The sequence below is a fragment of the Eptatretus burgeri genome, unplaced genomic scaffold, assembly GCF_056783735.1.
Source record: "Eptatretus burgeri isolate ZD-2024b unplaced genomic scaffold, Ebu_testis_v1 Ebu_testis_scaffold_349, whole genome shotgun sequence".
In the NCBI taxonomy this organism is placed as follows: Eukaryota; Metazoa; Chordata; class Myxini; order Myxiniformes; family Myxinidae; genus Eptatretus; species Eptatretus burgeri.
The window spans coordinates 25,384-50,000 of NW_028222298.1; the positions used below are offsets into that span (position 1 = coordinate 25,384).

A 24,617-nucleotide genomic window follows, 5' to 3' on the forward strand; every position below is an offset into this window, starting at 1 on the left:
AGCCCCATCCACACAAGCCCCATCCACCCAAGCCCCATCCACACAAGCCACATCCACACAAGGGTCATTCCATGTCAAATCATCAAAGAATCTTCCGTCATCTCTCAGATTTTTGTCAAACTTTGGGAACCAATTGGGACCCATGAAAAACGGCAAGAACTCAAATATTTTTGCTAACAACCTCTTAATTAGTGAGATACAGACTAACGAACTTTGGACTAATTAGCACGATGTCGCGAATTCAAATGGCCATATCTCTAAAAGTAGAACACCTAGAGAGCTGGTTTTGGTGTCATTTTAAAGGTATTTTCATGCCCTATGAATTTTTCTGGGCAACATTTTCCGAACTCCAACCACAAAAAAGTTATCACAAAATATAAACTTCAATCGTGAATCCCCAAAAAATGTGTCCTTCAAATTTCCTCAAATTCATTCCAGAGGTACCTTATGATGTCAAGAAGCTTCCACATAAATTTTGTGATGGGCACTCCAATAGTTTCTGAGATATGAGCAATAATGTACATGTACGTATGGTATATAGGTTCGAAAATCAGCATTTGTAATGTATTATACAATCACTCTCACCAAGCCATGACAGGGAACACAGGGAACGACCTTCAATTGCTTTGAAGTATCATATACTTTCATTTTCAACTGGGCCTGAGGGGAAGAAACAAGTGCTGCTGTTGCTGCATTGAAGAGGAAATTGAAAGCCTAAGTCAGGTTAGTGAACACTGTGTACTTGAACTCACTTATTGATTGTATAATACATAACAAATGCTGATTTTCGAACCTATATGCCATACATACATGTACATTATTGCTCATATCTCAGAAACTATTGGAGGGCCCATCACAAAATTTATGTGGAAGCTTCTTGACATCATAAGGTACCTCTGGAATGAATTTGAGGAAATTTGAAGGACACATTTTTTGGGGATTCACGATTGAAGTTTATATTTTGTGATAACTTTTTTTGTGGTTGGAGGTTGGAAAATGTTGCCCAGACAAATTCATAGGGCATGAAAATACCTTTAAAATGACACCAAAACCAGCTCTCAAGATGTTATACTTTTAGAGATATGGCCATTTGAATTTGCAACGTCGTGCTCATTAGTCCAATGTTCGTTAGTCTGTATCTCACTAATTAAGAGGCTGTAAGCAAAAATATTTGAGTTCTTGCCATTTTTCATGGGTCCCAATTGGTTCCCAAAGTTTTACAAAAATCTGAGAGATGACGGCAGATTCTTTGATGATTTGACATGGAATGACCCACAAACCAAACCCACACAAGCCCCAGCCACACAAACCAAACCCACACAAGCCCCACCAACACAAGCCCCACCCATTAATTCCACTCCTCCCCTTCCCCTTTTGCTCCTTCACCTTTGACCCACCACACCCCCTCATCCCACCCCCACCCTTCCACACACACACACACACACACACACACACACACACACACACACACACACACACACACACACACACACACACACACACGGGGAGGGGAGGCAGTGGGATGAGGGGGAGTGGTGTTGCCATCTCTTGTGATTTATAAATGATCTCCCTCCGAATACAATCTATAACCCCATTTTATTTTTGAAACTTCATCACCACATCCAGAACATTGTGTGCAGTTTTGATCAAATTCCGGAAGGACGTAGATGACATCGAGAGGGTTCAGCACAGGACAACAACATTGATTCAGGACCAAGCTGGACTCAGCGGTGAGAAGCGGCTAAAGGGGACAGGGCTTTATACCTTAGAAAGGAGGCGGTTACGAGGAGATATCATGGAGATGTTTAGGATAATGAAAGGTGGAGATGAAGAAAGTGCAGATGAATTACTCAACAGAGAAGACAGTGATAGGACCAGGAGTTATAGCCTGAATGTAAAGAAGAGGACAGTTAAGACGGTAGTAAGGCAGGGGTCGATGACTCAGAGTAGTGAATGCATGGACTGGTCTTCCTGGAAAGGTCGTAGAAGCAGAAACAGGAGATGAGTTTAAATTTGGATTGGACAGGTGCCTGAAAGTTATGGAGATAGAGAGGTTTGGGGATGTTGGCAGGACTTTGAGGTCGCTTGAGCATTGATGGGTGATTGTGTGCATGAGTTTGGAGTACTGTTGGTGGGGGTCTCATCAACAGGTGTTGGGTGGTTTTTGTGTTTTTGACCCAAGCCCATGCCCCTGAGATGAAGACTTCACTTCTTCAGGAATCGGTCTCTTCGGAGAATCCTTGGCTATCGCTGGTCAGACTTTGTTTAACAATCGGTTGTGGAGAGAGACTTGAATGAGATTTATTTCCTGGATAATCTGTGAGCGTTAGCCGTGACTATATGGACACATGGCTCGATTTCCTCCTCCAACGAAGGTTATGTTCTCACCCGTCTGTCTGTGACTGTGATATCTCAAAAACTCAAGGATGGATTCCGACGAAAACTGACAGACAGGTTGGGTGTGTGACCATGATAAATTAGTGACATTCTCATGACGATTCAGATCTGGATATGATTTTTTTTTTTTTCTCAAGTGATTTTTCATCATCGAGTGGTCGGTCCAAAATGGAATGTATCACGATATTTCCAAAAGTTGTGGAAGGGAAATGACCAAACATGGTGGATGAGTCAAGTTCGTGCCAAGAACAAGTTGATTAGATTTTGATTAAGGTCTGGATCCAGATCCAGCCTGTCAGTGCGATACAAAACGTAAACTGTTCAGTCTGACAGGTCTGCACTCCTCCAAGTGCCATTCTCATTTAAGTATAATCCATGTCATGATGTTCACCTTACCTTCTCAATTTGTTTTTCTCCAGCCTGAAAATGTACTTTACAGTCGCCATCATGAGGTGAAGCTGATAGATTTTGGCCTGGCAACGACCTTCACTCCAGGGCAGAAGGTCTCTGCATTCTCTGGGACATTGGCGTACATGGCTCCTGAGGTTTATGAATTTAAGGAGTATGAAGGACCAAATGCTGACATCTGGTCACTTGGGATCACACTCAAGCACCTGTTGAAGGGTTTAGAGGTGAGAAATGGAACTCATAGTTTCACTACTTTGTCAAAGTTTTCGTTGTTATTGTCTTGATCGTTCTGTTCGAAGTTTTCTTTTTCACTGTAACCAATCAGAATTGTTTTTTCAAACAACATACCAGCATGAAAAACTGTCTGATAATTCTGATAACCAATTTGATTGACTGGTTTGACATTTTTGACAATGGTGGATTCCTATGTGCCATCATAGATACTGTGGATGGGAATAGGTGGGTTGTAGGGGCGGGTAGGCATTGGGAGAGGGTGGAAATGTTCTGCAGTTTGATAAATACAGTCCATGTCCCCAGAATAGTTAGATGTTAAGTGTTAACCACACCATGAGCAAAGGAAACAGGAAGCCAAGATTATGAAGAGCAGAGTCTATTTTAATGTTGTTAAATTCCCACTGGACTCACCCTCCCCAAGATGAAGGTCGACAAGCTACAGCCCTCATGTGACCATCATCAACCTCGTCCCCCTTTCATCCTCTCACCGTTTTCGCTTTCTGCGATGTCCCAAGGTGTACGAGGTCCGTCTAAAAAGTAACGGGACTGAGCCTGCGATGTACTCCACTTACACACTTGAATGAACGAGTTGCGTCACAGTCTTTCACAACATTCCAGCAATATATATGATTGGTGATGGTTGACTGCGCTCATGGTGTAATGTTTTTACAGGTCGTGCTTTACACGTTGTCTCGTCTGAGTCGTCGCGTTATGAGTCGTGAGCAGAGAGCCAATCTGAAGTTTCTTGCCAAGCTTCTTGCCAAGAGCCAACATCAAGCATGTGAAGCAGATGGTGCGCGCAGATCGTCGACTCACGGTGCGGATGATTGCTAAGGAACTTTCCATCAACAAGGACACTGTCTGCAGCGTCATCACTGAAAATCTCCAAATGCGCAAGGTGTACGCAAAGATGGTCCCCAAGCTGTTGTCCGAGGACCAGAAACAGCAAAGAGTGACTGTCTGTCAAGACATTATCGAGCATCTCAAGGACGATCCAGACCTGCTCGGGAGAGTCATTACTGGCGATGAATCATGGATATTCGTATACGATCCCGAGACCAAACAGCAGAGTCGTCAGTGGAAAAGTCCGGCATCACCAAGACAAAAGAAAGCAAGCATGTTGAAGTCGAAGGTCAAGGTGATGCTCGTCGCGTTTTTTGACATCAAGGGCATCGTCCACTTCAAATTTCTACCACAGGGGCAAACAATGAATCAATACGTGTACAAGGAAATCCTCCGGCGCCTCATGAGATCAGTCTGGGACAAGAGGAGGGATCTGTGGGAGAACAACGCCTGGGTGCTCCACCATGACAATGCCCCTGCTCACAGTGCCCTGAGCATCTGACAGTTTCTGTTAGAGAGGAACGTGCCAACTCTGGAGCAACCCCCTTATTCACCAGACTTGGCCTCTTGTGATTTTTTTTCCTTTTCCCCACACTCAAGGGGGTGATCAAGGGGACCCGATTTCCTGATGTGGAGGCCATCAAAAGGGCCGTGATGACGGAGCTCCGGAGGATTCCAGAAGAAGCCTTCCGGGGGTGCATCGAAGCATGTATGAAGAGGATGGAAAGTGTGTGAGACTGGAGGGAAACTATTTTGAAGGGGACAAGCTGTGACGTCAATATATTTTTTTGGAATAAAATTTCCGTGAAGTCAGTCCCATTTCTTTTTTGACGGACCTCGTATTCTAATGCTCATGGGCTGGGATCGACAGGAAGGCCTATGTTGCTGGTAGGACAAATGCAGAACGTGAAGATGGCACTGAAAAGATGCATATTGACACACAAAAATCATGCTCCCTTCCTTGCCTCTGGTGGTCCTGCTACTTTATTTCCATCGCTCTCTCAGGGCCCTGATTCCCTCTTTTCTGTCAGGACTCCAAGGGATGTTCATTTTATTCTGACAGGAAACTGTATTACTCATACCCACAAAAGGATGCCAAGATTGAACACTCAGCAACATTGCTTTCAGCCTTTTTTTGTGTACGTAGTCGAAGCTCGTGGAAGAGCGAGTACCAGTGGACCACACTGTTTCCATCAGGACAAGTGAAGAAGAGGGAGGGAGGGCGGGGAACCAACAGCAGAACTAAAGGCCAAGATAGAGGGAGACTTAGAAATAGAGGAATAAGATGGATGCAGAAAAAACTCTCAGGAGGGAAAAGTGGAAATTTGGAAGGAGAAGGGATTGGCATGAGGAAGGGGGTGGGGGGGTGCGGTTAATGAGACCAGAAAATATGTTTTTTGATTCGAAACGTTCTGAAATGTTGATGAACATCTGTCTTGAAGATCTGGATAGAAGAATGAGATTGAAGAGAATGTGGAAAGTGGTTCCATCAGTGTGGAAAAAAGAAGAAAAAAAAGCGGAACAAATGAGTGGAGGTGGAAAGTTATCCTGAATTTAGGTAATTTTCCCAGAAGGAGGTTGATGGTGGACTGTGCATGCCCTGCACAAATCTGGGGTGGGGGAAGGGATTGAGTGAACAGAAGGTGCAATGCCAGAAAGAAGGCTGAAGAAGACAGAGATCACCGACCTCTCTGTGATGGTGCAGTGATAGGCCCATAGAGTCAGCTTCATCGTGAGTAATTCCAATGATCTTGAAGGCCTTGGTTCTCAGTGTCAAGTTGAGCAAGATGTTAGGCAGGGGATCCAGCCCAGAGGGGACAGCAGGGCTCCTTCAAGCTGCGGATGAAAGCCTTTTCGGTGCATTTGAGTTCAGGTATGCCAAGGAAGCACTTTGTGTGATGGAGGATGTGCAGTGATTTTCCAAGGCGCTGGCTTTGGAGACAACTTTGAAATGTGGTTTGTCCAAGAAAGATCATGGCTGATCGTGAGATCCAGCTCTTTGAATGACCGACGTTCCTCAAGAGAGTTATTTCGAAAGAAGATAGGAGCGTTTGCCAGACAGTCTTTTCAGAGAAAGATGGTGAGAATGTGAGATTTGTTAATCTTGAAAGATGTTCCAAGTGTTTGAGCAGCTTGTAATTTTGTCAAGGTCTGAAGAGAGGGAAGAACTGCAGCCTTCCTGTCTGAAGGATGAGGGATGTCAGGGATCAGGATGGAGTCATCAGTAACGAGATAAAGTGGCTTTTCTAGAGTCAGAGTGAACATTTCTGAAGATCAGGAATAGGATTGGACACAGAACATTGTCTTGGTGCACTTCAGCCTCGACAGGGAGAGGAGATGAAAGGATTCCATTGACAGCCACACGTTTGTTTCGAGAGTAGAGGAAGTCAGAAAGCCATGTGTGGAGTTGCCCTTGGATGCGATCGGCAGAGAATTTCAAGAGCAAGGCAGAATGCCAGACTGTATCAAAAGCACCAGATATGTCCAGAGAGACGGCCCTGATCTCATGCTTGACATTTATGGCTTCTATCCATTGTTAGGTGAGTAGAAGCAGCATGACCAAGGTGGAGTGACCTTGTCTGAAACCAAACTAGTGATCTGAGATGAGGTTGATGGAGAAATGGAAAAATATTTCACATCAACTGCAATGACGGATTCCATGACCTTGCTGGTGATTGAAAGCAAGCTGATCGGTCTGTGGTTCAGGGATCAGTTTTTGCACCTTTGTTAAGCAATGCATTGATGTTGGCTGATTTTCATGCAGATATAAGATGACTCAGCACAAATGTTATTGTGAAAAGGGCAGAGAGAGGATGTGCAAGAGCAGCAGAGCAGGTTTTTGGACACGTGAGCTGTTACCATCTGATCTAGTAGCAGAGTCAGAGTCAAGGATTGAAAGAACCTTCTCCACCTTCTCAGGTCCAAAAGACACAATCCAGGAGCAGTTGGATTCATCAGGGAAGGATGTGCAGCGAGACTGAGGGGATGGGGAAAAGATTTGGAAGCAAACACAGAATTGAGGCATTCGGCCTCTTCATGAGGATTCGGCCATGGTGCCAATTGAAGAGAGGGAAGGGATGGAAGGGGAGAATACTGTACACCAGAGACAGACTTAATAAGGCACCATCAGGTCTTTGAGGAGGGAGAGAAAGACGTTTGAATGTATTCTTGAGGTTGGACAAATGTTGTTTTGTGGCTCTCCTGAAAGTGGACACACACTTGAAGCAGGCTTTTTGGAATGCAGTGACATTGCCTTCGGTTGGATTAGCCTTCCATGAAAAGAAGGCAAGTTTTTTTTTTTTCAGAGAAACTTCCTCACCATAGCAATCGGTGTACCATGGGTGGGAAGAAGGGTCGGATAATTGAAGATGAGATGGGATGACTGTGCATGAGAAAGAGCAGATTTCTGTTGAAGGATTTACAGGCTGAGTTAACATCAGGGGCAGGAGATATGTGAGACTAGTCCCAAAGAGAGAGAGATGCTTGCAACCCTGCTCATCTGCTTCAATGAAATGCCAGACTTGCCAGCATTGAGGCAGCTCTCTGAGAACTTCTTGTCAGGTCAGGTCAGATCTGTGACCTGCTGGAGGTACCATGTAAACCTGTACTAACCTGTTCCATGGTCGGGTTGTCGGCGACTAAACCGTCTCCCTCACCAGGTTTTCTGGTGAGGAGGGTGTTTGGATATGGACACCCAGCAGGATTAAAAACAAAACCTGTCAAAGGGCGGAGGAGCTCCTTGTGAGCCAAGGGCCATCCATATCTTGTGCCCAACTGTGTCTGCGGACGTCCTCCTGCAGTTGGGTTACTTTTTTATTTTGAGATTGGTTGCAGGATTTGCACTCTGGCCACTGCAAAACCCTTCATTCCGCAAAACACACAAATGCAAAACAATCTGAAAACCCACTCCGTGGGAGTACCTCCTGTGCAGCTTCCCTTCGCCGAGCAGCTCATCGGATGGCGGGATTGGAGCAAAGCCTTCGGGACCCCCAATCTTTGATGAAAGGAGGGAAACCACGGGGTAACATCCCTGGGTCAGATTGCGGGAGAGTGTGTCAGAGTGGTGCTGAGGTGTCGTCCACCAGACGGCGGTCTCCTTGGGTTAACCCGAGGCGGTCCCTTTGGGTGGGTGCCTGGAATGTCCTATCCCTAAGAGAGGATGATCACCTGTCTCTGTTATCATCTGAGCTCAAGCATTTGGACATCGGTTTTGCAGCACTCTCTGAGGTTCGAAGACCGGATTGCGGCGAGATAATGGTGGGTGGTTATACCTACTATTCGTCTGGTCGCTCTGATGGTTACCATACTCAAGGAGTTGCTGTAGCTGTGTCCAACAAGCTGACTCCAATGATAATTGAGGTAACCCTGGTCAATGAGCGTATTATGAGATGGAGGAATTGTCCCTCCTTAGGTGGCGTTACTCTGGTCTCTGTCTATGCTCCGACTGAGGTGAGTGACCTCACCGTGAAGGACACATTCTCCGCCATGCTCGAGTATGTGGTTGGTCGGTGCCCCAGGAGCGATTCTCTTCTAGTCTTGGGGGATTTCAATGCATCGACTGGAACAAAAAGGGATGGTTATGGGATGTGTGTTGGTCCCCATGGGTCAGGAACTATGAATCAGAATAGCACGAAGTTCTTTGACTTTGCAAGAAGTCATGGACTGAGGGTGGCCGGTTCATGGTTTCAGCGCCCACAAGCTCATCGCTGGACTTGGTATTCCAACGCTGGCGGTGTGGCAAAGGAGATAGACCATGTCCTCGTTGACGGTCGCTGGAGGATGATCCAGAATGGCAGGGTCTACCAGAGTGCTCAGTTCCTCAACACTGACCACGGCCTTGTTGTGGCATCTCTAAAGCTGCACCTTAAATCCTGCAGAATGGTACCATCCCAGCCGAGGCTGGATGTTGGCAAGCTCAAGGATGAGAGAGTAGCTGAGGAGTTTGCGAACAGGCTGAGTGGACATTTGGGGTGTCTGCGTGCTTTGGGGGGTCCTGAAAAGTTATGGATTACCTTCAAGACCACCGTCCTTGATGTTGCTGGTGGATGTCTTGGAACTCACCGCAAGGCAAAGAAGAATTTTGTCTCTCAAGGGACACTGGATACCATTGACCAGAGTCGCAGGGCCAGGCTGAATGGCAGAGCTGAGCTGTTCAGGGAGCTGAGGCGTAAAACTGTACGTGCACTGAGGGTGGACAAGGAGGCCTATGTGCGAGGAATCTGTGAGGGGGTAGAGCATCACCTGTGGACAGGTGATTCTCGTCCCGCTTACAGGGGAATTCGCGCATTGCGTTCATCCAAGCCCATCCCTTGGAGCACTGCAGTTAGAGCGGAGAGTTGTAGGCTCTTGACAGAGGAGTCTGAAGTGAAGGCCCGCTGGGCCGGTTACTGTGAGTGGCTCTACCAGACTGATCCACCAGCTGTTGAGTTGGATGTCAAGGATGTTACTGTCCCTATTGATGACCCCCCAATCAACTGTGATCCACCTTTGGTTGTGGAAACACAAGCTGCGGTGAACCTGTTGAAATGGGGTAAAGTTCCTGGGATCTGTGACATCCATGCTGAACTTCTTAAGGCTGGTGAAAAGGCTGAACTCGTGTCGTTGAATGCAGTTTTGTACCTCATGTGGAAACATCGGCATCATGTGGAACGGTTCATGGTACCGTTCAAGTGGAAATGGGCTTCATCGTTGATCCAGTTTTGGAACCACTCCTTCCTGTCACTGAGCCAATTGAGCAAATCAAGTCGCCTTCTCATGTTATTTTGCCTCAGTTTATGCCGAATAGAGATGGATGGCAAAATCTTCAGTTCATGAGTGAGGATACACCAGACTGATGTTGGCTTGATCCCGAACTCCCGGAAGTGCCAGTGGTGAGACTTCTTGGGACTGTCCATTGCAGAATCCCGCATGACATCGATGTTGGCTTGGCTCTTGGTTACTTATGTTGACCTGCCACTGTTGCCCTCGCTCTGCTTGTGCACTGATCCCTTGTGCTCAAAATGTTTCAGAAAACGTTGAATGGCACAATATGTGGGTCCATCGTGTGTTCTGAGGTTGTATTCCCAGCTGAACCTCCGGTTGGTGTTTACATTTGATTTAGTCTCATGCCACAGAGCCACCACTTTTGTCTTCTACTTCACTGATAATGGCAGAGTTGAGCTTCGGGGCTAGAAATCCCAGGGAACAAATACCATGATAACTCCACCAAACCCTGAAATGGAAAACGGTATGGCTCAAAAAACAGAGAAATGGGAAGAAATCAAAGTTGTATCAATCTTTTTGGAACCACCTGTACGTGTCGATATAAGTAGATGATTTGTGATACTGATAACTCCTGGGTGGATCTACACAATACACATTTATGTAGAGAGTATTGTGGTGTTTTTCCCCCACTCTGAACATGCTCCCCTGCTGGTTTGAAAATGTTTTCTTGCATTTCCATTTGTTCTGAGGAATCCTCTGGGATGCATCATGATGTTGTTTTTACCAGTCGGGCCAATTCTATTGATGGACAGAAACACAGACAGACAGACTGATAGAAGTACAACTTTATATATCAGAGAAATGCATTACATTTTGATGACCGTTTCAGACTTTTGTAAGAAATGGATTTGTTTCCTCCACAGGAAGTACCAGAAAACACAAACATCTGCAGTGATGACTGTGAATCTCTTCTCAAGGGAATGATCTGCATCGATCCTGCAAGAAGACTCACCATAAAGGTAAGAGGTCCAAACTGTTTTCATCGATTTGGGTTTCTTGATGAAGTATATTTCACTGTACCTTGTGGCACCTCATCTACAGCAATGGGCTATTTCCTGGTGGAGTGCACATTTACATGTCACATGTCAGTTATTATGTATGTTTTCCAGGAGATCATGAGACATGCTTGGGTCAAACAGCCTCCATGTACTACTCTGGAAAGTCAAAGTTTGGAAGGTACTGCAGCCATCTTTTGCATCTGCTTTTATTTTAAGTCAACATTCGGACATCATGATTTATTCCGTTGGATCCATCTTGTGAATCATTGCCTTCCATTTCACATCAGTTGTGAATAGGCTTGTATTCCACAGCTCCTGTGATCTCTTTATCCTTGTTGGCTTCACCACCTAAGGTGAAGGGGTTATGTTTTCACCCCTGTCTGTCTGTCTGTTTGTTTGATTGTCTGTCTGGCTGGCTGTCTGCAGGATATCTCATATAGTTTTGGACGGATCTGGATTAAATTTAGTGGGCGGGTTGAGTGTGTGACGAGGAAAAATTGGATAGATTTTGGTGAAGATCCGAATCCGGATCTGGATACGAGAATTTTTTAATTTTGAAAGTGATTCTTCACCATTGATCGCGCCAAAAATGATATCTATATTAATATTTCGGCATGCCTCTTTCTTTGTTCCACCATCAGATTTTTGTTTCTGCATGAAATGAAACAAGATTTGGCACAAATACTAATGATATTATTGTCTTCCTGACGAGGCCCCTCAAAATTCGTTTTGATGCATTTTCACAAACTCCAACCGATTCCATTCAAATTCGGTACGATTATGGCTTTTGGTCCAACTTATGTCATTGGCTATAAATTTTTTCCAGAACACTTCTGATATTCGAAAAAAGCGATAAATCGATATCCCTCATGGGATTTTCCATTCAAATCCACTCAAGTTTAAGGCCTACGGGGGACGCAAATTTCCACTTTGCCTCGGGCGCTGTTTACCTCCGCTATGCCAAGCTGTTAGGGTTAGGGTTGGTGTTAGAGTTAGGGTTAGCGACCCTAACCGTAACCCTAACAGCTAACCCTAACCCCAACCGTAACCCTAACCCCTAACCCTAACCGCTAACCCCTAACCCCTAACCCCTAACCCCTAACCCCTAACCGCTAACCCCTAACCCCTAACCCCTAACCCTAACCGCTAACCCCTAACCCCTAACCGCTAACAGCTATTCAGGAAATTTGCAAGAAAGCCCGGGCATTGCCCGAGCAACTCTGGGCTTTACTACAATTATATCATATTTCAAAAATGTATTGGGCCCGATATGTTATCGTGGATCAGACATGACGTGGCAGAGTTATGTGCTCCACCGAGTGCTTTTCACGTTCAAAAATGTATTGGGCCTGAAATATTCTCATGGAGCAGGCATTGTGGGGAGGAGGTACGTGCTCCACTGAGTGCCCTTCTCGTTCCAGCTGTGCCCATTTTATTCTGTATTTTCGTTTGTTTTGTTGATGACATCACATATTTTGTTCGACCTGTGCATGTCATGATGCCTGGCACAAGGCAAGCCCATTACTCTTCTCAGCTCTGTCATATTCATCCTCTTTATTCTTTACATTCTCACACCTCTCTTTGTTGTGAAAATCTCTCTCTCAAGCGCTCACTCACTCACTCACTCACTCACTCTCACTCACTCACTCACTCACTCACTCTATCAATCACTCACTCTCTCAATCACTCACTCTCTCACTCTTTCACTCACTCACTCTCTCTCTCTCTCTCACTCTCTCACTCTCTCACTCTCTCACTCTCTCACTCTCTCACTCTCTCACTCTCTCACTCTCTCACTCTCTCACTCTCTCACTCTCTCACTCTCTCACTCTCTCACTCTCGAAATCACTCTCGAAATCACTCTCGAAATCACTCTCGAAATCACTCTCGAAATCACTCTCGAAATCACTCTCGAAATCACTCTCGAAATCACTCTCGAAATCACTCTCGAAATCACTCTCTCAATCACTCTCTCAATCACTCTCTCAATCACTCTCTCTCTCACTCTCTCACTCTCACTTTCTCACTCTCTCAATCACTCTCTCACGCACTCTCTCTCACTCTCTCACTCTCTCACTCTCTCACTCTCTCACTCTCTCACTCTCTCACTCTCTCACTCTCTCACTCTCTCACTCTCTCACTCTCTCACTCTCTCACTCTCACTTTCTCACTCTCACTTTCTCACTTTCTCACTCTCTCAATCACTCACTCTCTCACTCTCTCACTCTCTCAATCACTCTCTCACTCTCTCACTCTCTCAATCTCTCTCACTTTCTCACTCTCTCAATCACTCTCTCAATCACTCTCTCAATCACTCTCTCAATCACTCTCTCAATCACTCTCTCTCTCTCGCTCTCTCGCTCTTTCTCACTCTTTCTCACTCTCTCTTTTCTTCTCTCTCTCCCACTCTGAAACTTATTATCAAAAAACCCCTTTCTTGGAAATAATGTTTGAATACGAGATGGTTCTTTGTCGAGAAGAAGCCAGGACCTGCATGATCGTTCCACACCTGGAAGAAGCTCTAAATTCCCCAAGCTCACGACATTTCCACAGGCTATAAAATGGAACTACAAAATGACTGCACGTCACATTTTTGGTCAAAACTCCTTTTAAAGTTAATGTTTCACATGGTCAAACAAATAAATACTTTGTTTCATATGTGCTCAGAAGTGCAAAGTGTTAACATCTCCTTAACAGAGTAAACTCTTCTTATTATGATTATTTTGGCGGCTTCCCTTTGGGGTCGCCACAGCGGGTCATCCGTCTCCATTTTGCTCTGTCCTCTTACATCTTCTATTGTCACACCAACCACCCGCATGTCCACCCTCACCACATCCATAAACCTCCTCTTTGGCCATCCTCTTCTCCTCCTCCCTGGCGGCTCCATTCTCAGCATCCTTCTCCCGATATACCCCGCACCCCTCCTGTGCACAGGTCCAAACCATCTCAATCTCGCCTCTCTCACTTTGTCTCCAAACCGTCCTACCTGCGTTGTCCTCCAATATTCTCATTTCTAATCCTGTCCATCCTCGTCACTCCCAATGAGAATAGCAGCATCTTTAACTCCGCCACCTCCAGCTCCGCCTCCTGTCTTTTTTTCAGCGCCACCTCCTCCAAACCATACAACATAGCTGGTCTCACGACCGTCTTGTATACTTACCCTTTCACTCTTGCAGATACCCTCCTATCACAAATCACTCCTGAAACTATTCTCCACCCACTCCTTCCTGCCTGCACTCTCTTCTTCACTTCTCTTTCACACTCTCCGTTCCTTTGGACAGTTGATCCCAAGTATTTAAATCCATCCACCTTCACCACCTCAACTTCTTGCAACCGCAACATTCCACCACCCTCCCTCTCACTTACACACACGTACTCCGTCTTACTCCTACTGACTTTCATTCCCCTTCCCTCCAGTGCGTACCTCCACCTCTCGAGGCTCACCTCAGCCTGCTCTCTACTCTCACTGCAGATCACGATCTCATCCGCGAACATCATAGTCCATGGAGACTCCTGTGTGATCTCGTCCGTCAACCTGTCCATCACCAGTGCAAACAGGAAAGGGCTCAGAGCCGATCCTTGATGCAATCCCTCCTCGACCTTAACCTGGACCATCATTCCCACCGCACACCTCACTGCTGTCACACTGTCATCATACATATCCTGCCCCACCCTCACATACTTCCCCACCACTCCCGACTTCCTCGAACAATACCACAACTCCTCTCTTGGCACCCTGTCACAAGCTTTCTATAAATCCACAAACACGCAATGCAACTCCTTCTGGCCTTTCCTATACTTCTCCATCAACATTCTCAAAGCAAACATCACATCTGTCATGCTCCTTCCTGGCATAAAACCATCTTGCTGCTCACAAGTCATCACCTCTCCTCTCAACCTCACTTCCACTCCTCTTTCCCATAACTTCATGGTGAGGCTTATCAACTTATACCTCTGTAGTTACCACAGCTCGGCACATCACCCTTATTCTTAATAATCATTCCCAGTGCACTTAATCTCCACTCCTCAGGCATCCTCTCACTTTCCTAGATTTTGTTAAACAATTTGATTAAAAACTCCACTGCCATCTCTCCTAAACATTTCCATGCCTCCTCTTAACAGAATACACTTCCGAACAGGAACTTGTAAATAATTTTATTAATTAAGCCATTAATATTTGTTTGGAAAGAACACCACCGGTCAAAAGTTGTAGAATACCCCCATTTTATTCAGTTTTTATTGAAATTTAAGCAGTTAAACGTTTCAATGCCTCTGAAATTAAGGCATAGAACAAATTGCAGATAAAAAAAAAATCATGGAATCGTTTTGTTGAACAAAATTTAATCTAAATTTTTGACTCATCAAAGTCGCCACCTTTTGTAGATATAACAGTCGAACATACTCGTGGCATTCTTTCAACAATGGAAATCAAATATTGTTCGGAAAGTTCTTCCCAAGACTGATGCAGAATTCCCACAAATGTGTTGCACTTGAAGGTTGCTTTGCTTTCACCCTTCTATCAGGTTCTTCCCAAAACAGCTCGATGGGTTTAAGTCTGGAGACTGTGCTGGCCATTCCCTGATTTCAAGCCTACCGTCTTGTTCTTTTCTTATAAAGTCGTTCTGACACAGCCCGGAGGGATGTTTAGGGTCGTTATCTTGCTGTAGGATAAACCCCTGACCAACTGGGCGTAGACCTGAGGGTATTGCACCGCACTGCAAAATGCTGTGGTAGCCCTTTTGGTTCAGGGTGCCAGTCACTCTGTGGAAGTCGCCGACTCTGGATCGAGCAAAAGAGGCCCAGATTATCGCGCCTCCTCCTCCACGTTTAACAGTTGGTGTCACACACTGAGGAACCATCCTTTCACCGACTCAACGGCGTACAAAACCCTGCGTGATGAACCGAAGATTTCTAATTTTGATTCTTCGGTCCAGAAGACCTTCTTTCAGTTTTCAGTAGTCCACTGGTGGTGCTTCATGGTGCAGGCAAACCTCTTTTTCTTATTTTGCCATCTTTGCAAGAGCTTTTTTCCTGCCACTCGACCTGTCAAGTCTGCATCTCGAAGGCTTCTCTTCACAGTTGAAACTGAGACTTCCTTACTTCGACCAGTGTTAAGCTGTGCTTGAAGCTGCTGTCCTGTGAGCCACCAATCACGCAAGCTGTTGACTCTCAGAAACTTGTCTTATGATTGTGTTGTGGCTTTGGGTCTACCAGACCTCTTCCTGTCAGATTTTCCTCCAGTTTCCAAGTGCCTTGTGATGGTGTAGGACACTGTACTCACTGACACCTTGGCTTCCTTTGCAATTTGTGTCAAGGAAAGATCAACACTTTTAAGGGTTATAATGGTCTGTCTGTCTTCCTTTGTTAATTGTCTTTTTTTTCACCTTTATGAGAGTAATATACGACTTCCTGCAGTGCAATATTGTCCAAATAATACTTATGAGGGTGCAGCAACACAGTCTGTTCCAACACTGCTTTTACACAGACAGAGGGTTTGGAACTCATCAACAAAAGTTGGGACACCTGCAGGAATTGTTTGTATCAACTTTCACGGCTTAATTTACTTCCATTGCTGCAGAACAGCTGCAGTCGCTAACTCATTACTTGTTCCATGAAAAGGGTCTTTTTTAACAACTCTGAAATCTGCATTATTTTTCAGTTTTTGGTAACCTAAACTTTTATTTTTTTAACCTCTGGCAGCTTACCGCTTAGCTTTGTACCATTTCAGGTTATTCATTGGACATGAACTGCTTAAATCTCAGTAAAAATTGAAAAATGGGGGTGTTCTAAAACTTTTGAGCGGGAGTGCACATCAAAACCCAAAATACAGTGGTAACTAGAATGGGACTTGGTGGAGCACATACCTCCATCAGGCTGAAGAGTTTACGTTTGGTAACCCACAAATGGGACAGATCTGCATCTGGATATGAACCAAAATTTAATTGGCTTGCTCTTGTCACAGATCCCACTCATCCACCCAGTTTTGTCATAATCCGTCCACAACCTTTTGAAATATCGTGCTACTTATAGTTTTTGGCTGCATCTCTCATGATGATGAATCACTCAAAAAAATTGTCGTATCAGGAATAAGATCTTCAACAAATTCTCACAAATTCGTCCTTTTCACACACCCAACCTGTCCACCAAATTTCACCCGAATCTGTCCACAACTTGAGATATCCTCACCGACAGATAAGCAAACAGACAGACAGAGACGAAGATGAAAACATAACCTCAGTCCACCTTTCGTGGCAGAGGTAATGAAGGTTGTGTTTGGTTTCCCTTTTTACCCTCTGGACCTCAACATGGATCAGTCTCCACTCCATTGCACCTATCTCTGTCACAGGAAAGGAGCTCGATCACATCGAGCAATGTACCGAGTGGAAACCTTTCTTTCCACAGACATTCTCAACTCACTCATTTTCATCCCAAGCTGGGTTCGTGTTTGGGATGTGGTTCTCATCATCATTTCAATTAATTTATTTTGCCCCTTGTCCTCCATGATGTCTCCTCCAGCCAACATCAAGTATCTGTGGTTTTGTTCTTTCCCATAATAGCCTTCTTTTTGTGTTTTGTACAACAACAACAACAATTTGTGACACACAGGGACGTTATCAACTTCAATGGACAAGGTGGTCTGAAAGATGCTTTACCCCTCCCCAGGAAAGCATTCATTCTTAATCTCTTAATATCCAGGTTTTATTGTGCACTCCTCACAATAAGTAAATGGTATTCACAGAATACTTGCCCTGCACAGTTTTGAGAAGAACTTGGTGCAAGCCAACTCTTCTTGTGGGAAGTTTGTCGTTTAAAAATAAATTAAATTCAAAATAATGGAACACCAAATAAAGTTAGTTCTGTGTTTGAGTCATCAGAAGAAACCGAACAAGCAAAAAGCAGAGATGAAGTCATCATGAGGAACCTGAAGAGGACTCGGGTTTCAACTGCTACTCCTCTTCCCCAAACCCATGCAGGCTCAGCCAAGTGAGCCTCATTCAAAAAGAACGGAGATTCAAAAAATTAAATAACTTTGGCTGCCAGACCATGCATCCGATCAGGTTGAAATTTGAAACGTATATTCCTCATCACTGTTCGATCATAATTTTGAAGCTTCACGTCGATTGATGCAGCAGTTAAAGAGAGAATTAAAAAAACATTTTACTTAATTCCAATATGGATGCCACACCAAATGAATGATGATGTCACAATTATAATTAAAACATTCTACATAGGTAATCACACCTTTGGTGAAAATTCCGTATCAATCTGACAAGTGGTTCGAGAGAAAAGGGAATAACAAAATGCAGTCATGTACGTATGGGACCGATCACTGAACCCCGCTTTCGCTTCACGAGCTCGGGATAATGAATGTCATTGTAATTCATCATCAAGTCCTATTAGATATCTTGTGAAGCATTTGTGAAGTCAATGAGAATGAATGCTTTACTGAGGAGGGGTAAGGTGACTTTCAGGCCAGCCTGTAGATTCCTCTTCGACCCACTCCGGCTGCGTTTGTCATGTGCATTTTTAACTGCAAGGAGGCGAGCAACCAAGGGGTCAGAACACTCACCTCGAACAAAAGTGTTGCAGTGAAGCCCCATTGCAGGTTTCCTTTTCAGACATAATTGTTTTCATAACATTAATACTTTTCATTGGTTTATGTGTGAAGTCTTGATCATGCCCACTGTGATTGTCTTCACTCTTCAGCATCATTCACTTCATTATTATCTTACTCCATCTCATCATGATTCAGAGATACGAGTCTGCAAACTTTGCATAAAATTATGAATTTAATTTGCACCTCGTGTGGAACTTTCAAAACCAATGACATGTTTTCCTCCGTGCACATCATTAAAATTTAATACTTTTGCCATTAAGAATTGTGTTCAAAAGTCATAATTTGTCTTTGTTTTGTGTTTAAATCCTCTTTCCAGCACCCAGTCGGCAGCTGTCATTGCCATTGTAGTCCAGAAGTCAAAGGAGTTCACTGCTGTCCCATTCCATGGGGTAGGCCTGTGAGGAGGGCCTATTCAGCACCGTCGTAGCCTCAGGAGCCCTGTTCAGCACTGAAGACGCACCGGAGCCCATACGGCACTGCTCCTTCGAGGTTTCAGGTGAGAGCTGTTGATGAAACACATCAAGAGCCATTACTATACACGAGCAGATATCCGTCAACGACGGGTATGGGGGACAGGACGGATCACAATACTCGGTTACGGTAGTTTCTTTGGATGTTTTGTGCTGCATTCAACAACTCAGTTCATATTGATGGCATGTCTGGGTGCCCATGATAGCGTTTAAGACCGGTCGCTTTAGATTGTTGGCGTTGACACATAGTGCCGGATGGAGTAACATGAACTATTTGACATATTCTCATTTCTATATGACCTCCATCAACAGAGTAACAACATGGCAGGATAAAAGTCGTAAATGCTGAGTTGAACAAACGTCCTGAACTCATGGACTTAGGTAAGTAAAGCACGTCGTCTGGGACCCGGCCGTCGGTTTGCCGCCAAACGCTGCTGATTGTAACGTCATCGATTCTGTGGGGGCCGAGGCCTACAATCTCAAGAAAGACATCAAGTAAGTTCATATACAAGCCATTTATTCCAGTACAATAGAAGACACTTCCATGCATGGAAGGAAGACCCCAGCCTACCACATGGTTGCAAGCTGAAGTCTTCGGTTACAGAGCTTTTCTGAGCATTTATATACAGTTTGTACCAAGATATCAGATGGAGCTTTGTTGACTTCAGATAAGCCATATACAATGGTTTTGATTTGTTCAAACATACCTCATACAATTGTTTGAGTTTGTTATCTGATGCAAGGAGAGGTGTGTGGGGAGGGGTAAGAGAAAGTACAATGGTTGGAATTTCCCTTCCGGTCAGAAGAGAGGGGTGTGGGGGGTCGGGGAGGGGGGGTGGGGGTGTTGTGGAATTTTGTTGTTAACCGACTCGATGTAAATCCTGTTACTCAAAATAACACACTGTCCACAACGAGAGTACCTTACATCAGAGAACCTTTATTAACATGGTACCACGGAGTCCAAACCACTGAGATGGTATACATCCACAATGGTTTGCACTAAGCTTAGGTTACATTTCCTCGCATTTTTATGTTTTTGTGGGAGTGGGGGGGGGGGCTGATAAGCTTTGGCAAAAATAACTCCAACTGCAAAACGTGTCTACTTGCTGAAAGAATCATGGCAAAAGTTGCAGTGTTATCAACCAGGTCCCGTTGTTTCATTCTCAGACATTCCTTTTATCAACATTTTGGTCAAAAGACTCTTGGATAAAGGGAAGCATAACTGACAGCCAATTCGACTTATATCATAAAAATTACATTTATAAAGCACCTGCAACAATTATAATTGAGAGTGCATGAATATAATTATTTTTTCCTTCCACAGTCCCCCCTTTTTCCTTCTCAGAAAATTTGAATAATTACATTACACATGATCACCAAACCCCGTTCCTGGAGGAGAAAAGATATCCGTTACACAAGTTCAATCAATCATGGCAGCGAGTGCTCATATCAGAAGAATGCTGGATGACAACCATTTCAATAGTGTCCCAGCCAGGTAAGTGAGTGTGTTTCCATTTCATTCATGGCCTGTTCATCAGCATGTGTCACAAATCGAAAAGACATGCCACTCGAAGTCAGAAGATAAGCAGGTCAGGGTGTAGAGAGAGCAGCACCCAAAGGGAAACACAGTCCAGGCACTCTTTGAGCTGCAGATAAGGTAGATCTTGGCAGGTACGAGCTTGGGCCCGACACTGGGTTGAAGGAGATGAAAAGGACTCGAGAGGTGACCCAGAGATCCAGCCCCAGCAGAGTTTGGGCCTCGTAGCAGCAGTTTGTGCAATCAGGTTTGATTCACCAAGTGAGCTGTGCACGATGGATGCAGCCGTGATGGCTGCAGGAGCCCCACCCACACCATTGAATACATGTTGCAGATGACTCGCCTTGTGGACCTTCAGGGCTTTCGTTGTGCATTGAAGCAACCACGGCAAGTTCACGATGTATTTGCAATGGTGACGTAATGACTTTGCCTTGCTGTGGTTTGACTTGTCCAACCTTCTCTTCAATGGGTTTTTCTTTTTTCTCGACATTACTCATCTTATCTCCTCAGGAAGGGGGTCGTTTCATTATCACGTGTTGAATGCCCAATCACCCAAATCTGGGTTCTCCCCATCATCCAATCTTTCGGTGGAAGTTCTTCCAAAGCGTCATTAGGTGAAATCGTACATTGCATGGTTCAACTGCTCTCAACACTCCGAAACAAACAAAATCAAGGTTAAGCCTTGTTTAAACACCATTCAGGAAACGTCATGGGCTCATGTATTTCAATAAGACTGACAAAGGTTCTTGCAGAAGCATTTAACTTGCATTATATGTTATATCAAAATTTTATCCCTTTCCTAATTATATTTTCGCACCTTAACAACATGCTAAAATATACAGACATCTCAGTTGTGCACTCAAAAACATTCATCTCATTTGCTATTTCCATGTGGAAAGGGCAACAGTCTTTATCAGGGTTCCAATTTGCAATCAATAATTATTTTCACCATCCTTCAAAAATCCTTTCTTTTTACCAAAAATATTCCATCATCTGCACAATAATTATGAAAGTTAGCTACTTCTTTCAAGTCGATTTTGCACAGTTACCATTTTAACATCTGCAATCATTTTAACATTCATATCTGCTAAACAATTCACAGTTTCATGCACAAGCAGTTCCAGAGCAACTGCCATTATTTATTTATTTATTTCCAGCCAACTTTGCACTTCCGTACTGATGAAAGATGGTCAAGTCAGTGTTAGAAATACCTCACCTTACGTAAGTAAACGTACAAGAGGTACCACTTAATCAAAAATCACACACCTGTCTAATTAAACAGAAGACAGATAACAGGTAATATTTAAATTGGCTTGCAGCATCATTGCACTCTTTTCAATAATATAATTCTTATATTCTGACTGATTTAACATTCATTTCACATGGTCATGCCTTCGTACTCCACACAATTCTGGTTTATCGTTTGTTTGTCTTTCTTCAAATTGTAGAGGCATTTTACTTAAATTACAGTCAGGTTAGTAACAGCTACTAATCAGAGAGAGCAAGACAGTTACAATACATGGTACAATTCCTCATTCCATTTCATTGATTTCATAATTTTTGTTGGTCGAGCCTTCCAGTCATTCTGCATTATGGTTATGTAAATACCGTGCTGCTTTCCCTCATAACTTGATTTTCCCTTGCAGTTAACTTCTGATTCCTAAAATGTAATGTTGACCAATCTGTCGATCAATTTAATAACACAGACCCTCCTTCAATATTATGTAAGTTCCTCAACTTAATATATTATCTTGATTCAATTCTCAGTAACTTTTCCCGATCCGTAATTAACAGATTAACAGGTCCATTATCAATAACTTTACTGTGATATAACCAATCGTTACTCCCTCACTTGAAGGCCCCAATTCATTTAAATTTGGATTACTCGTGCATGGCCGTACATGCAAAAAAAAACAACTTTAAAACCGCGTGCCAGAAACAACAACCACACAGGCCGTTCCTTCGCTCTCGCATGCTCGTACGTGCGTGCCTGTACGTGTGTGGCCATACTTGCAAAAAAAAAGCAAACTGTCAAACAAACACACAGGCCGTTCCTTCGCTCTCGTAAACGACGACTGGTTTGGGGCATTGTGTTATCTATAAATGCGCATAAGAAATCGAGTAATTATTAGAATACAGGAAGTCATCACTATCCGGAAGTAGTGCGTGCCCCTACGGAATGTTCATATGCATTCCACGAATTATCGCTTGCATTGGAGTAACAACTGCTGTGATACACACAGAGTGAATTAAAATCCAAATTAAAATCAAGTTTACCTCTCTGTCTTTGCTAGCCATGACATTCGCTGCCATTGACCATTGCCACTCCTACGCCACGTTGAGGCGACAGGGTAGGATTTGTAGGAGACCTGAAAGTACTTCTTCAAGAGGATTGTTGAGAAAGTGGTTGGGGGTGCAGGGGGGGTTCCAAACGGTACGATCAGAGAGACTTAGTGAGAGTGTGAAATTTGCCCAGATTGAAAAACATGTTCCACGTGTCGGACCAGTTTGTGGACCATTTAAATTTGGTTCAGGAGAACACAGTTCAAGCCGATGAAACCTTTGCTGCCCCTGTGTGAAGTGGGGCCATCGCCGTCAAATACAAAACACACAGGAAATGGCGCTTTGTGTTGAGGCGCGGCGGTGATGGTCATGTTTAACCCTCGACCAGTTAAAGATCCCCGGGGGGTTAAACACGGCAAGTAAGCCTTGGTTTTATTTGCTGTCTCTCTCTTTCTCTTTCCTCCTGCCCGCTCCTCTCTCCCTCCCCCCCCCCCTCAATCTCTCAGCCCCCTCTCTTAGTATTCCTTCAGAGAAGTGACGAGTGGTGTTTGCTTGTCATGAGAACATGGAGAAGACAAATTAATAATTTGGTCAAAAGGTCAAAGTTATTGTAAAGCATATTGAGGAAGAAGAAGTCAGAACATGAAGTGGATGGGCTTTGCATTTTCAGATGCTTTTTACCTCCACCACCGGAGGTGAAGTTTTCACCCCTCTCTTTCTGTTTATTGGGTCACCGAAACAGGTGACCCTTATTGTCAGTAATTCTGTCTGTTTGTTTGGATGTTTGTTCGTTTGTCATTGGTAGTAAACGTGGGTGGATTTTGACCAAACTCGGGTGGTCGGTACATCTTATGACCGAGTGCTTTGGAAATTGTGATGGTTGCTTGGGATGCTTTGGTTCCCTGGCAACAACCGAAAAACCTTCAAAATCGGTACCGTTCACGCGAAATCAATTCCGAAAGTAATTATCCCACGTATGGTTATGAAATTTGGCACGAATGATCTACAGGTGATGCTCTATCAAATATATTCCAGTTTTTGTGATATATGGAATACTTTACTCGCAGCGCCTCCTACAATAAGGTATGCGTGAAAATTGGCGAAAATTGAAGGCCACCTTGCGACCAGGTGAGTGCATCGATACGAATGAAACTTTGCAGGTTCATGGTACTCAATGAGTACTACAACTTTCCCTCAGGACATATTGACCGATTTCGCTTTGGTCAGGGGTCAAAGGTCAATTAGTGCAAAAATCGATAATATGCGAGAGCTGGAGGTGCCTTCGCGCCAAATGCTACTCCTCCTAGGGTTATGGTGGGATGATCATTAAAATTCAAAATAATCGTCTGGAATACATTCTGCACAAACGATCGAGCCGGCTTTTCGATTTCGATCTTTGTTCACCCACAGCACCCCCTCGAACTTTGGGAATTTCTGATTTCAAACTGTATTTTCAGTACTTTTCATTCAAATGGATACCAAGTAGTAATCAGAAGATGGAACTGGATGAAATTTGATATGCATACTCTTAAGGTGATTCCCTATCCGCTATATGGCATCCATTTTGCTCTATATCTTTTTTAGTTTCCATACTTGGCGACCCATCGCCTGCCGGCTTGTTTGTTTTTCTGTCTGTTTGTGTGCAAGATATCTCAAAAAGTTGGAAACGGATCTGGATTGAATTTGGTGGGCAGGTTGAGTCGAAGGGCTTTGGGGCTTCTGGGGCATCTCATAAATTTACATGTAAGTGAATGGGGGAAAATGGAAAATTGTATTGACTGACACCAAAATCCTCCCAATTTTCCTCATATTACTTTCCCTGATGTTCCGATACAGAAAGGTTTATCCATTTCAATACTTTATTTGTTCAAATGAAGCGCACAAAAGTTCTCTGAAAACACCTCCGCTCTTTGAAAACTTGGTTTATTAATTAATTTGGATGCTCGTTTGCAAGATGAAGCAAGTCTTATGTTTTCTCTCTTCCTGACATTTTCCATAGTCTTTCCAAATACAGTATTATTAATTCATTTTAAAAAGTTCTTCTCAAAATATTTTGGAGCAAGTGT

At 44.1% G+C, this 24,617-nt stretch overlaps 1 protein-coding gene across 2 annotated transcripts in view; it reads left to right on the forward strand.

The window, feature by feature from the left end:
* Window positions 1–19,360, forward strand: part of LOC147007285 (putative serine/threonine-protein kinase SIK1B) — a 44,432-nt gene extending 25,072 nt beyond the window's left edge. For both annotated transcript variants that reach the window (XM_085867425.1, XM_085867424.1), the window contains exons 8-11: window positions 2,817–3,029; window positions 10,509–10,604; window positions 10,755–10,821; window positions 18,578–19,360. In XM_085867425.1, coding sequence (XP_085723551.1) covers window positions 2,817–3,029; window positions 10,509–10,604; window positions 10,755–10,821; window positions 18,578–18,609 — 408 coding nt within the window. In that variant the 3' untranslated portion in view covers window positions 18,610–19,360. The remainder of the gene's footprint in view (window positions 1–2,816; window positions 3,030–10,508; window positions 10,605–10,754; window positions 10,822–18,577) is intronic.
* Window positions 19,361–24,617: the final 5,257 nt, after the last annotated feature.